The sequence below is a fragment of the Cetorhinus maximus genome, chromosome 1 (genome assembly GCF_964194155.1).
Source record: "Cetorhinus maximus chromosome 1, sCetMax3.hap1.1, whole genome shotgun sequence".
In the NCBI taxonomy this organism is placed as follows: domain Eukaryota; kingdom Metazoa; phylum Chordata; class Chondrichthyes; order Lamniformes; family Cetorhinidae; genus Cetorhinus; species Cetorhinus maximus.
Window position 1 is genome coordinate 116,242,646 of NC_135879.1, and position 14,972 is coordinate 116,257,617.

General features: G+C 41.6%; 1 protein-coding gene across 5 annotated transcripts in view; it reads right to left on the reverse strand.

Moving 5' to 3' along the window:
• Positions 1 to 14,972, reverse strand: part of sepsecs (Sep (O-phosphoserine) tRNA:Sec (selenocysteine) tRNA synthase) — a 97,818-nt gene that overhangs the window by 69,727 nt on the left and 13,119 nt on the right. For 3 of the 5 annotated variants that reach the window (XM_078545805.1, XM_078545776.1, XM_078545785.1), the window contains exons 2-4: positions 13,828 to 13,946; positions 5,311 to 5,465; positions 1,830 to 1,948 (exon numbers count right to left, since the gene is read on the reverse strand). In XM_078545805.1, coding sequence (XP_078401931.1) covers positions 1,830 to 1,948; positions 5,311 to 5,465; positions 13,828 to 13,941 — 388 coding nt within the window. In that variant the 5' untranslated portion in view covers positions 13,942 to 13,946. Of the gene's footprint in view, positions 1 to 1,829; positions 1,949 to 5,310; positions 5,466 to 13,827; positions 13,947 to 14,972 lie in introns of those variants that run through there. The other 2 variants (XM_078545794.1, XM_078545814.1) reach the window with 2 other exon arrangements.

Below are 14,972 nucleotides of genomic sequence, written 5' to 3' on the forward strand. Positions count from 1 at the left end.
TTCTGACCACCCATTGAAACAAGCAAGATCCATTTCCACTCAAATTGTGGGAGTTAGTGGCAGGGAAACAAGTTATTTGCACAAATACATTCAAATGAAATCAATGAAACACATTACTATTTGCTCAGACTAACAGGCCTGCAATAGGTTGAAGCTTCTGCAGAAATCAGCAATTAATATTAACAATATGTGACTTGACAAGTCTGAAACATTATTAAAATCTCACAGGTACACAAAGTTTAAGAACAGCACAATGTTATAAATCTAGCTGTTAACACAGGATAACTAGCAACCATGCATTAGCTTATTTATTTATGCATTGCTGTCACATATCCACAGCTACAAGAGAGAAAAAAAGGTGATTTGTCCTCTCTGTCCCTCATTGACATTAAGTCACCCATCTTTCCTATTCCAAATTCCAGAATTGTCTCTCATATCTGCCACAACTCTTGGTGGGTTGTTCCTCTGATTGATCATATACAGAATGTTAAAATGATTTTACCATTTTAATAATCGAAGCACAAGCAGTTGCAGCAGGAAATGTGGATTTTTCAGGATCAAAGTTCTAACTCCCAAACTGCAAGGGAGGTTTTGTAATTTGGCAATTATTCTGGTGGGTTTATGGAGACCCTTACAAATTTGAGCCATCCTTTAGCTCGCAAGTTGAAAAATTCAAATCTAGAACTTCATTGCCTTGAATTCATTCCTCTGATTATTTTAATAGGGCCCAATACATTTTGATGGATTAATTTCATAACCTTCCACTTACTGGTATGCTTAATTTACAGTTCATCTGACTCCAACAAGAAGATTTGATAGAGGTGTTCAAAATCATGAGTGGGCTGGACAGTGTAATTAGACAGAGAATAGTCCTACGGTGAGGGGTTCATAACCAGAGAAAACTGATTTAAAATAATCGGCAAAAGAACCAGAGGTGACATGAGGAAAAATGATTTGATGCAGTGAGTGATTATGATCTGGAATGCACTGCCTGAAAGGATAGAGGAGGCAGGTTCAATTGCAGCTTTCAAAAGGGAATTGGATAAACACCTGAAGGAAAAAGAATTCCAAGACTATAGGGAAAGAGTGAGGGAGTAGAACAGAATAAATTGTTCTTGCAGGGAGCCAGCACAGGCTCAATGGAATCCACTCGCCAATGGGAACATTTTTTCTCAAATTACTGTCTCACATTGAGTATGAAGTGGGCAAAGTTTACATCATGCATGCTCTACTCAGTTTTTCTGGGTCTACAGCAGCCTTGAGAGACTACTGGAAGTCACAAACAAATTGTAAGTTACACTTGCTTTTAAATTTACAGTTTTAGTTCCACAGCATCACTGTAAGCTGCTGTTGGCTCAGGACCACCCACCTTCAGTTCACCTAAACCATCTCAAGACCTGCTTCGGCATCGTAGCCATCTGATTTCCCTACACTCTGACTGACAAGCTGTATTGGGAAATCCAAGGGCCAGCTACTGCTCAACAGTCTTATGAGGAAGAAGCCTGAGGCCCAATTTTCAGCAAGCCGTGGGCCGACTTCTTCAGGACTACATTCCCTTCATGACACCTATTTCACACTTGTTTCTGGCAATGTTTTCTTGGCTTAATTGATATATTGAAACAATCTGGAAGTCAGGAACAAAGGCCAATTTCTAAAAGTCAGACAAACTGGAGCTGGGTAGCCATTTTAAACTTAAAATTTATAAAGAACACAAATTGTTTGTTTGTATTTATTTATACATGAGTGACAAGACATAGAACAAGCCATCAACACACCTTGTTTCTAATGAACAAAACAGAGCCTGCAATACAATGCTAATTTTGTCAAACCTGCAGCTCGAAGAATGTCCAGGACTACAGAGTTTGTAATTTTGTTCAGGAGACTGGATCCTGCTGCTTTGGGCTGAACAGCTGCAATGTCACCTGATCTTCCAATTCCATGCATAAATCTGAATAAATAGAGGGAAAACAAATCCAAAGCTTAAAACAAATGTCAGATATTACTGAAAGTTATGACTATGAACTAATAACATTACTTACTGTGCACACTTGGAAACAAATCCATTTCAATGTCAACCATGTCAGCAAGGTCAATTTGGCTCTTTACCTTTCCTCCTTTAAGATGTTCCTTTAAACCGACATCTTTGACCAAGCTTTTCTGCCCCAATATCTCCTTATGTGGCTTGGTATCAAATTGTGTTTGATAACATTACTGAGGTGCTTTACCACATTGACAAGCCATATGAATGCAAGTTGTTGTTGATAATATTCTCGCCTCTTGGTCAGAGTCTGGGATTGAAACAGTTGTATTTTGGGATCTTTTCTAGCTTTCTTAACCTAAATTATTTTGGCTCTCATTTCTTAGTTCACTCTTATTAGCAAGTATTAATTTCCCTCTATATCAGGGCATCTGGTCCAAAGAAGTCATATTGGATTCAAAATGTTAACTCTGTTTCTCTTGCCATGGATGCTGCCAGACCTGCTGAATTTTTCCAGCATTTTCTGTTTTTATAACTGTTTGGGGCTACTGGATTTAACTTATACTTTCATAAGATCTGACTCTTGCCTTCGAAAGTCATAGAACAGGACAATGGATTTCACTTTAAATTTAAAAATCTTTATTCATCTCTTGTAAAGTAAATTCACTAGCATATTAAAAAGTCACAAAACATAATTATATTTTTATATTAGACTATCTTCTATCTACCTCCTTGAATAGACAAGATAATAAAAAGATTGCAAACCTGCAACACAGCTAATCATTTGTAAAGATTTTTTATGTTACATTTTATAGCAGAATAAGGGGGCCACATACTCCTTGGATAATAAGAGTCTAAATGGGATAAAGGAACAAATAGAGCATGGAGTACAGATACATAAATCATAAAGTTGTGGCATATTTTACTAAGGCTATTTATAAAAAAGCAAACCAAGCATTGACATTCATTTTTAGAGGGACAGAATATAAAAGGAGACACACTGTATTAAACTTGTATAAAACCTTGGTTAGAACACACTTGGAGTACTGTGCACAGCTCTGGTCTCCATATTATAAAAAAAATATAGAGGCACTCGAGAAAGTGCAAAAAGGATTCACAAGAATTATGCCAGAACTGAGAGAAACTGCGAGACATGGAACAGAACAACAAAAGTATCACGCAAGTTGGATGTCTTTCAACGGCGCTGCTTACATAAGAAGCTGGGCATCACATGGAGAGACAGCATCACCATGAAGAAGTGCTACAAAGGATTGGTCAGGGGCACCTGCAGTATACCATAACGGACAGTCAACTGAGGCTGGCAGCACACATATTTTGTCTCCTGGACATATGTCCCGCCAGTGGCAGTAGAATGGATACCACCAGACGGAAGAAGACGGGGCTGGCCAAAGAAGACTTGGTGAAATACACTTAAGGAGGACTTTCAAGATCAGGACACCACCCGGGCTGCAGCAAAAGAGATTGTGATGGACCAGGGCTTGTGGTGGAGTCTTGCTGCCTATTGTCCTGCACAGGACCAGAGGAACTAAGTTTAAGTCTAAGCAAGAGTGGATATACTTATCAGGAAAGGCTAAACATGCTGGTGCTCTTCACTAGAAAAGAGAAGGCTGAGGTGTGATCTAATAGAGGTCTTTACAATTATAAAATGGTTTGATTGAGTAGATGTAGAGATGTTCCAACTTGTGGGGAAGACTAAACTAAGGGCCATAAATATAAGACGATCACGAAAAAATCCAAAAAAGGCTAAACTCCTTTACTCAAAAAATTAGTCAAGGCAAATAGCATGGTAGCATTAATGCTTTTTAGAGGAGCTGGAAAAGCACATGAGAGGAGAAGGAATAGAAATACATGCTGATCATAGTATGCTGGGTAGTGGGGTGAGGGTGTCATCATTTTAGGTTGGGGGATGGTCATGGTGGGGGTAACTATGTGGTGCGGGATGGTCAGGTCAGGTAGAGGGGTAATCGGGTTAGGTCAGGGTAGTTGGGTCGGTTGGGGATTGTAGTCAGTGGGGAGGTAGTTGGGCGGTAGACTGGTTGTGTAGGGGGTACTCGGGTCGGGGGGAAGTCAGATCGGGTCGGTAGGCTGGGTAGTCGGGTAGGCAGGGTAGTCAGGTCGGGTTGGATTCGGTTGTGATGCTCAGTTCAGTTACACTGGCTAATCTCTTATTTAGACCAGGTATCAACCAGTGTAATATTTCTTGGGTAAGTAGTATTCAGGTAAGTCCCGCATATCTGGCCCAAGTCTCTGACACTGAGCTCAGTGTCAGAGACATTTGCAGAGAGTCCCAGGCAGCTGAAATCAGCTCATCGGAAGTTTAAACTTCCCAGCAATTTACATTCGCAATTTACATTCAGATTTCAACAATATTGATACCAGAAAATTTAAGTCACAGGGTCTTCTCTTTAAGGCATATCAAACTGACTGGAACTGACTGATAGTATGGAACTTGAAGAAATAGTCTCCTCTCATGGGATTTTCTAATTGACCCAAACTTAAAGAAAACAGACTTCTTCCATACCTCAGAAAAGAGTTGCAAGATTTCCTGAAATTAATATTTGACCTCTCAAGTTCAAATAAATCACATGTAATTGCTTAAGTTTCAATTATCTTCTCTCAAGACTGTAACCAATGACAGTTGCAAATTACATCTGGTTGGTTTGGTGCATGACATCTCATATGTAAGTTATGGAAACAACCTGTAAAAAGAGTGTACAATAACTAATTGCTTGAACAAGCACTGTGCAATGAGCTCTGCACTTCAGCTAGAACCTTGTCAACTCTTTTGAAAACAGTTGACAGACATCACTGAGCATATTGAAAATGCCAGACTAGGTGCCAAAACATCAAATCTTATCCTTTCAGGCTCCAGATACCATGCAATGGTGAGTCCAATTAAAGGGCCAATCGTTAAGGAGTAACATTTCAAATTATGTTGGTTAATTATTTTAGTGGACTGAGTAGAGTGGAGGTGTGGGGTTTGCAGAGTCACTATGGTGCTTTGTTGGTGTAATCGCCTGTCTTGAAATTGCCTCAATGGGGAAGCGGGTGGAAAAAGACTCAGTAGCCAGAATGACTCTGTCTAGTTTGAAAATACTCGTCAGTAGAAAGAATAGCGTTGTGGTGGGGTGGGGCAGACAGAATGATAAAGTTGACTGAATTTTTTTGTTTGACAAATATTATTTGTGCAAATATATCCTTGTGCTCTCACAGTGACCAGCAAGTTTAAATCTGATCACTTTTACTTAACAAAACAATAAAGTAATGCACTCAACAACTTAAAATATGTATATATACGTATAAAACCATACCTATAATGTCTTCTAGCAACTAGGTTTGAGGCCACTCTTCCTTCCCTCTCACCAACTCCACAATTACCAAGGAAGTTGTTGCTGTCCATGATAGCCAGTTCATGTAGAAAAAGCTCAATTGTACTCTCATCCCATCCATCTTCTGGGCATTTACCCTAAGGAAATGATAGAACAGTGAGAAGTCTGTGTAGCTCTTAATCTCTTACATTGACTGTGAGCGTCTATGATAGGACTGGGAACAATTACGACAACCATGATTGCCACAACGTTAGCAGGATTTATACCTTAATTCAAAGTATGCAACATTCCAGCTTATTGTTGGAATTTAATTTTTGCATTCTTTACCTGGCACTAATTGTAATATTATTCCCTTTTATTCTAGATACCCCACCAGGGGAAACAGTTTCTCTGTACCTCTCCCATCAAATCACTATATTTTAAAAGCCTTGTTTAGGTCGGCCCTCAACTTTTGAAATTCAAGGGAATTTGAGTGAAGTTTATGCAACCTGTCCTCAGGATTTAACACTTTTGCCCTGGTATCATTCTGATGAACATGTACTATACCAAGGCCAATATATCTTTCCTAAGGTGTGATGTCCAAAATTGAAGAGTGTGTCAGCTGGGGTTTGACCAGGGGTCTAACAACTAAAGCTTAACTTCCTCATTTCTGTATTCTAATTCCCTTGAGGTAAAGGCCACCATTCCATTATCCTCTCATTACTTTTTATACTTTTACACTAGCATTTAATGATTTGTGTACGTGGTTATTCAAATCTCTTTACTCCTCCACAGTTTATATTGTCACGACCGGGATGGGAGGAGTGCGGGAATTATCAAGCCCCACTACTCCATTAATTTAAATGTTTAATTTTTTTCACCAAAATGGCCAAATGTTTACCTATACTTCCAGTACCCAGAAGAAAAGAGGCTCTGATCAGGCTTTTTTCGAAAAACTCAGAAAGATTAATTTATTATAAAACAAAACTCCTTTTAAACAAGTTTCAAGAATTGGTTGACGCACGATTGTAATCTGGAAGTGTAACTAACTAACTCTTTTAAACCTCCTCAGCACACACTTAGACGCACATACATAGACAAACAAAAGACACACAGGTAGTCTCTGCAGAGTTGGGTGGATGAAAAAAAACTTTCTTAGAAAGGGGAAAAAAGTTTAATATTCACGGAGGTTTGATGCTGTCGGTCTAAAGTTCCCTCAGGTGAAGACTTTCCCTCAGATGAAAACTTATGGCCCTTTTAAAAGCTGGGCCCAGTAGATTGGGAAGTTCACCAATGATGCTTCAGCGTGGAGGAGAGTATAGTTGGACCAATTCTTCCTGTCTAAGCTAGCAAGTCCAAAACTATGCAGACAAACTACACTCAGATGAGGATCATCTGGCCACAGGTCGAGAACCACACACTGTTTCACAAAGTAGAGAGAGAGAGAGAGAGCGTGCAACCTAGTCAGGGTAGCCTTCCGTTCCCAGCCTTTCCCCAGCAAGACTGAAAGCACAACCACAGGTTCAAATATATAGTTTGCCTCTGCAATGTGATTGCCTTTTTGTCTTCCATCTTTTCACTAATTAAAGTACTTCCCAGTTCAAAACAAACAAACAACTCCTTCTCAAGTACCTTACAGCTCAGGTGATTGCTTGGAAGATGCCTGCATGTTGACAGTTCCAAGGTGAGCTTATGACCCTTTAAAAAAAGCTCTCAGGCATCCTCCAAATGTCTAAATAATGCTATGTCCTTCCATACTTTTAAAAGAAAAATCCAGTTTCAAGAGAAATGATTCTAACACTATTCTGATGTCCTTCAGAAAATATTCCAATTTGTCCTCGAAGATCCAAACTGCATCACCTCACACTTGCCAACACTGAACTCCATCTGCCCATAATTTTGCCCATTCACTTAGTCTGTCTATGGCCCTTTGTAAGTTCCTGCTTCCATCCATACAACTTACTTAGTATTTTCTGAAAATTTGCATAACTTCCTGTTCCTTCATCCAAGTCACTGGCACATAGAACAAAAAGCTGAGGCAGCAGTACAAATCCCTGTGGAACACCACTTGTCACATTCTGTCAATCAGAGAACATCCCTTTTATCTCTTCATCTATATTCTACCTCCCACCAATTCCAAACCAATGTCTCAAATTTGCCTGCAAATCCATGTACTCCCACTGTTGCTTTTCCTGGTGGAACCTTATCAAATACTTTGTTTAAGTCCAAATAGACGACATTCATTGGCATTTTTAAGAATTCATTTATGGGATGTGGGTATCACTGGCTAGGCCAGCATTTATTGCCCATTCCTAACTGCCCTTAAGAAAGTGGTGGTGAGCTGCCTTCTTGAACTGCTGCAGTCCCTGTGGTGTAGGTACACCCATAGTGCTGTCAGGGAGGGAGATCTAGGATTTTAAACCAGTGACAGTGAAGAAACGGCGATATGTTTCCAAGTCAGGATGATGAGTGGCTTGGAGGAACTTCTAGATGGTGGTGTTCCCATCTATCTGCTGCCCTTGTACTTTGAGATGTTGCAGTCGTGGGTTTGTAAGGTGCTGTCTATGGAGCCTTGGTGAGTTTCTGAAGTGCATCTTGTAGATGGTTCACACTGCTGCCACTGTGCATCGGTGGTGGAGGGAGTGAATGTTTGTGGAGATGGTGCCAATCAAGTGGGCTGCGTTGTCCTGGACTGTGTCAAACTTCTTGAGTGTTGTTGGAGCTGCACTCATCCAGACAAGTGGGGAGTATTCCATCACACTCCTGATTTGTGCCTTATAGATGGTGGATGGGCTTTGGGGATTCAAGAGGTGAGTTACTTGCCGCAGGATTCCTAGCCTCTAACCTGGTCTTGTAGCCACAGTATTTATATGGCTAGTCCAGTTCAGTTTCTGGTCAATGGTAACCCCCGGGATGTTGACAGTGGGGGATTCAGCAATGGTAATGCCATTGAATGTCAAGGGGCGATGGTTAGATTCTCTCCTGTTGGAAATGGTCATTGCCTGGCACTTATGTGGCATGAATGTTACTTGCCACTTGTCAGCCCAAGCCTGGATATTGTCCAGGACTTGCTGCATTTGGACGTGGACTGCTTCAGTATCTGAGGAGTCGCGAATGATGCTGAACATTGTGCAATCATCAGCGAACATCCCCACTTCTGACCTTATGATGGAAGGAAAGTCATTGATGAAGCAGCTAAAGATGGTTGGGCCTAGGACATGCCCTAATGCATCATGTTAGTAACCTCCTCAAAAATTTAACTAGCACAATGAACTGCAGGCACCATCTGAAGAAGAAGCGGACAATGTATCTGTCGCAGTATGTAATCCATCCATTAGAACACATACATCACACCATACAATGAGATTTCAGTTATACAGTATAGTGAAATTTGTCTTTCTTGAGATCTTGATCCTGAAACAGAAAAATTAGATATCAAAGTTGTCAAATGGAATTCCCACAGAAACTAAAAATTGGAAAATATGCACATTTTCTCAAATAGATTTCATTTGTATACTTGTAAATCTTTAAAGTTCCTTGTCCCCAGTATAAATCTGGAATTAAAAATCTAGTCTCGGTAATAGTGACCATGAAACCATTGACGATGGTTGTAAAAACCCATTTGGTTCACTAATGTCCTTTAGGGAAGGAAATCTGCCGTCCTTACCTGGTCTGGCCTACACATGACTCCAGACCCACAGCAATGTGGTTAACTCTTAAATGCCCTCTGAAGTGGCCTAGCAAGCCGCTCAGTTGTATCAAACCACTACAAAGTCTCAAAAAGGAATGAAACCGGAACGACCACCTGGCATCGACCTCGGCACCGGAAATGACAATGGCAACCTCAGCCCTGTCGACCCTGCAAAGTCCCCCTTATTAACATCTGGGAGCTTGTACCAAAATTGAGAGAGCTGTCCCACAGACTAGTCAAGCAACAGCCTGACATAGTCATCCTCACGGAATCATATCTTACAATGTCCCAGACACCACCATTACAATCCTGGGTTCCACCAAGAGGACAGACGCACCAGAGTTGGTGGCACATTGTTATACAGACAGGAGGGAGTTTTCAAGTGAGTTCTTAACATTGACTCTGGACCACATGAAGTATATGGCATCAGGTCAAACATGAGTATGGAAGCTTCCTACTGATCACCACCTACCTATGATTCACCCCACTTGATATGAAGAAACGGCTGAAGGCACTGGATACTGCAAAAGGCTATGGGACCTGACAACATTCCAATAGTACTGAAGGCTTGTCCTCGAGAACTAGCTATACCCTTAACCAAGCTGTACCAGTACTGGCATCTACCGGGCAATGTGGAAAACTGCCCAGGTACGTCCTGTCCACAAAATGCAGGACAAATCCAACCCAGCCAATTACCACCCCATCAGTCTACTCTCGATCATCAGCAAAGTAATGGAAAGGGTCATCGATAGTGCTATCAAGCAGCACTTGCTCAGCAATAACCTGCTCACTGACCCTCAGTTTGGGTTCTGCCAGAGCCACTCAGCTCAGGGTGAGGGTGTAAATAAACAATCCTCTTTATTTAAACCCATGAAAAGCTTGCTGCCGGTTATTCAAATTGTCCACACACTCAGGGGTTAAAAACACATACATCATCCTCTTAAAAGCTTACTGAATGCAGACAGTTAGGAAAGGAACAGGGATTTCAGCAGTTCTCTCTCACCCTGTCCGTAACAGAACACTTATGAATACCTCAGCAGGTCTGACAGCATCTGTGGAGAGAAAGACAGAGTTAACGTTTCGAGTCCATATGGCTTCTTCAGAACTAAAAAGAAGCAAAAATGTGGTGAAATATACACTGTTATATATATATACTTGCTGGGGCAGGTGAAGCTGGATAGAATGCCAGTGATAGGTGGAGGCAAAGGAGAGATTCCTTATAGGAAGCGGGGTGTGAGGAGCTGTAGTCGAGGTAGCTGTGGGAGTCGGTGGGCTTGTAATGGATATTGGTGGACAGTCTATCACCAGAAATTAAGACAGAGAGGCCAAGGAAGGGAAGGGAAGTGTCAGTGATGGAACATGTGAAAGTGACGAAAGGGTGGAAATTGGAAGAAAAATTAATACATTTTTCCAGGTCCAGACGAGAACATGAAGCGGTACCGAAACAGTCATCGATGTACTGGAGAAAGAGTTGTAGGAGGGGGCCTGAGTAGGACTGGAACAAAGAATGTTCCACATACCCCATAAAGAGACAGGCATAACTGGGGCCCACGCAGGTACCCATAACCACACCTTTTATTTGGAGGAAGTGAGAGGAGTTTAAGGAAAAATTGTTCAGTGAGAGAACAAGTTCAGCCAGATGGAGGAGGGTGGTGATGAATGGGGATTGTTCAGGCCTCTGTTCGAGGAAGAAGTGGAGAGCTCTCAGACTATCCTGGTGGGGGATAGAGGTGTAGAGGGATTGGACGTCCATGGTGAAGAGGAGGCGGTTGGGGCCAGGGAACTGGAAATTGTTGGTATGATGTAGGGTATCAGAGGAATCACGGATGTAAGTGGTGTACCCAGAGCCACAACTTTTATTTGGAGGAAGTGAGACGAGTTTAAGGAGAAATTGTTCACTGGGTACCGCTGTGGGTGGGAAACCTCGGTTAAGGAAGAAGGAAGACATGTCAGAAGCACTGTTTTGGAAAGTAGCATCATCGGAACAGATGCAACGGAGGTGAAGGAACTGAGAGGATGGGATGGAGTCCTTACAAGAAGCAGGGTGTGAGGAGTTGTAGTCAAGGTAGCTATGGGAGTCAATGGGCTTGTAATGAATATTGGTGGACAGTCTATCATCAGAAATTGAGACAGAGAGGGCCCCAATTATGCCTGTCTTTTTTGGGTATGTGGAACATTCTTTGTTCCAGCCCTACTCAGGCCCCCTACCACAACTCTTTCTCTGGTACATCGATGACTGTTTCGGTGCCACTTCATGTTCTCGCCTGGACCTGGAAAAATGTATTAATTTTGCTTCCAATTTCCATACCTCCATCACTTTCACATGGTCCATCTCTGACACTTCCCTTCCCTTCCTTGACCTCTCTGTCTCAATTTCTAGTGATAGGCTGTCCACAAACATTCATTACAAGCCCACTGACTCCCATAGCTACCTCGACTACAACTCCTCACACCCTGCTTCCTTTAAGGACTCCATTCTATTCTCTCAGTTCCTTCACCTCTGTCGCATCTGTTCTGATGATGCCACTTTCCAAAACAGTGCTTCTGACAGGTCTTCCTTCTTCCTTAACTAAGGTTTCCTACCCACAGTTGTTCACAGGGCCCTCAACCGTGTCCGTCCCATCTCCCACGCATCAGCCCTCACACTTTCCTCTCCCTCCCAGAACCATGATAGGGTCCCCCTTGTCCTCACTTTTCACCCTACCAGCCTCCACATTCAAAGGATCATCCTCCGCCATTTCCGCCAACTCCAGCATGATGCCACCACCAGACACATCTTCCCTTCACCCCCACTGTCGGCATTCCGTTGGGACTGTTCCCTCCAGGACACCCTGGTCCACTCCTCCATCACCCCCTACACCTCAACCCTCTCCCATGGCACCTTCCCATGCAATCGCAGAAGATGCAACACCTGCCCCTTTACTTGCCCACCGTCCAAGGGCCCAAACACTCCTTTCAAGTGAAGCAGCGCTTCACTTGCACTTCCCTCAATTTAGGCTACTGCATTCGCTGCTCCCAATGCGGTTTCCTCTACATTGGAGAGACCAAATGCAGACTGGGTGACCGCTTTTCAGAACACCTTCTATCTGTCCGCAAGCTTGACCCAGACCTTCCTGTCGCTTGCCATTTCAACACCCCACCCTGCTCTCATGCCCACATGTCCGTCCTTGGCCTGCTTCAATGTTCCAGTGAAACTCAACACAAACTGGAGGAACAGCACCTCATCTTCCGATTAGGCACTTTACAGCCTTCCAGACTTAACATGGAGTTTAACAACTTCAGATCATGAACTCTCTCCTCCATCCTCACCCCTTTTTGATCCCCTTTTCTCAAATGTTTATTTTTTAATTTTTATATATATATATTTTTCCCACCTATTTCTATTGTTATTATTTTCGAATGTATTCCATTCATTGTTTTTTCCCCACCTTTTAGCCTATTTCAATCTTTTCTCCTACACCGTCCCTTTCCCCCACCCCACCCCCACTAGAGCTATCTGTCACTTGCTCATTCTGCTTTCTACTCTTAATATCACCATTAGCACCTGCGTTAGCCAGTATCGCCACCATTAACACCCCTTTGACTTTTTGTTTATGACATCTTTTGCAATCTCTCCTTTGCCTCTACCTATCACTAGCCTTCTATCCAGCTTCACCTGTCCCACCCCACTTAAACAGTATATATTTCACCACATTTTTACTTCTCTTTAGTTCTGAAGAGGAGTCATACGGACTCGAAACATTAACTCTGTCTTTCTCTCCACAGGTTCTGTCAGACCTGCTGAGTTTTTCCAGCAACTTTTGTTTTTGTTTCAGATTTCCAGCATCCAGGTATGAGTACCTGTGGGACATAATTCATGATCTGATATCTAATCAGCAGCAAAGTCAGTTTCGATACCAGGTAAATGTTCTGCCTTTTAAATACTCGACAGCATTCTAAAGAAACAGGTAATTGCTACAGTGTCAGCCCTGGCTCAGATGGTAGTAATCTTGCCTCTGAGTCACAAAGTTAAGGGTTCAAGTCGGGCACTAGGATTTCTGAGCACAAAAATCGAGTTGACACTCCAGTGCAGTACGGAGGGAGTGCTGCACAGGCGGAGCTATCATTTTTCGGATGAGACATTAAACCGAGGCCCTGTTTGACTGCTCGGGTTTATGTAGAAGATTCCATGACAGTATTTCGAAGAAGAACACAGGAGTTATCCCCAATGTCCTGGCCAATATTTATCCCTCAATCAAGGTCATAAGAACAGATTATCTGGTCCTTATCACATTACAGTTTGTGGGAGCTTGTTGTGCACAAATTGGCTGCCACGTTTCCTACATTGTAACACTGACCACACTTCAAAAGTATTTAATTGGCTATAATGCGCTTTGAGGCATCCAGTGGTTGTGAAAGGTTCTATATAAATGTAAGCTTTTTTATCCCCATTTTGGGATAGCCTTTGTAGTATTAAGCTATGGAGTTCTCTAAGAAAAGGAAATTGAAATTAAATCTTGCAAATTAGTTGCTGTCAATACATAAGGAAATATTATGAACACTTTTTTGCGAGCATTCTCTTAAATAGGCCTTTAAGAGGGGATTGACTAGCTATATGAAGAATTATCGATCAACAAGAGTCTAAGTAATTAAGACAAAGGTAAGAGAAAGAGTGAGAGAGAAAGGAGAGGAGAGTAGAGAGTTGATAGGTCCTGAGAATAGCTTTTAGGAACAAAATTTTTGTTCCTACTTATGCATAGGTAAAAATAAAATACAATTTAAGTGTTTCTACAAAACAAATTACATAGTGAACATCTTCACTAATTGGTACACTAATTTATTTTCATTACCTTTTCTATTAGCAGCCGAATTAAGTGCTCGTGTGTGCGACGGGCTTGTGAACCTTGCCGAACATATGAAGGGGAGACAATCTGTTCACTTAAAGAGAAGTTTTCAGTATTCATTCTAACTGTTGAGATAAAAATGAAATTTAAATTTAATGCAACAGGAGTACTAATGAAATTGGCAGATTTCATGTTGTACATTATCCTGTAGTTGCATATGAAGAATTAGTCTTCAAAACATTACATACCTTACTCAATCAATGATTCACAGACACTATTCATGTGATGTTTCAGGCATTCATTTCTCTCAAACATGCTTAATTTGCTTTTAATATTCATCTTCATAAGGCTATTGTGAAAGCAGTGCTTTAATACAGAGTTGCCGCTCTCTACTGATAGATTCCCATAAAAGGGAATTAAGCAAAATACAACCTAAGTAGTCAGTAACTAGGAAAATTAGACTCATAACTTGCTATTTAATAAATGGGAAGCATTTCCTTTTCTCCACCAATTTCTTCCCTTCACCTCCCATCCGAAAATGTTGATTCCTTGGTTAGAATGGTTGACCCACAGTACTTCACACAACCAGCCATTATTCAAGTTTAACCTCGATAGGGTATGTAATCAAACTGGACGAAGGCGGGGAGGTTAGATGACAACCATAATGAATCCTACCCTCGCTCAACATCCATATAGCCACACATCCAGCAGAGATCCCTCGTTGATGATTAGCTATCTTCCAAATCCATCACCCTTCTTAACTCAGGACATTGATGCTAATTGTAATAGTGTTACTGCTGACCCATCTGAAGCAATAGCGGAACTTTCTGATCTGTGTTGTTCAGTTATCCATGCGAGCCAACAGGGAAGCAAGAAGCAGTAGGTTCTCTTTATTATAAATGCCTACTCTTCCCATTCCCACAGGTGGACAGAAACAAACGTATGTTTTGCACAAACCACTATGATTAAATAGGCTATAGGTCTAACGGACATTCTCAATCATTTCCTCGTTAGCTTGAATTCAAGGTTTGTAAACGTGATTGCTGAGTATGGAACAGATGTTGCAACTGTTTCACAACTGAATAAATTTTCATTTATTTTGGCAATTTCCCCCATCTCATATCACGACAGCCCTACGCACAACTCTTTAT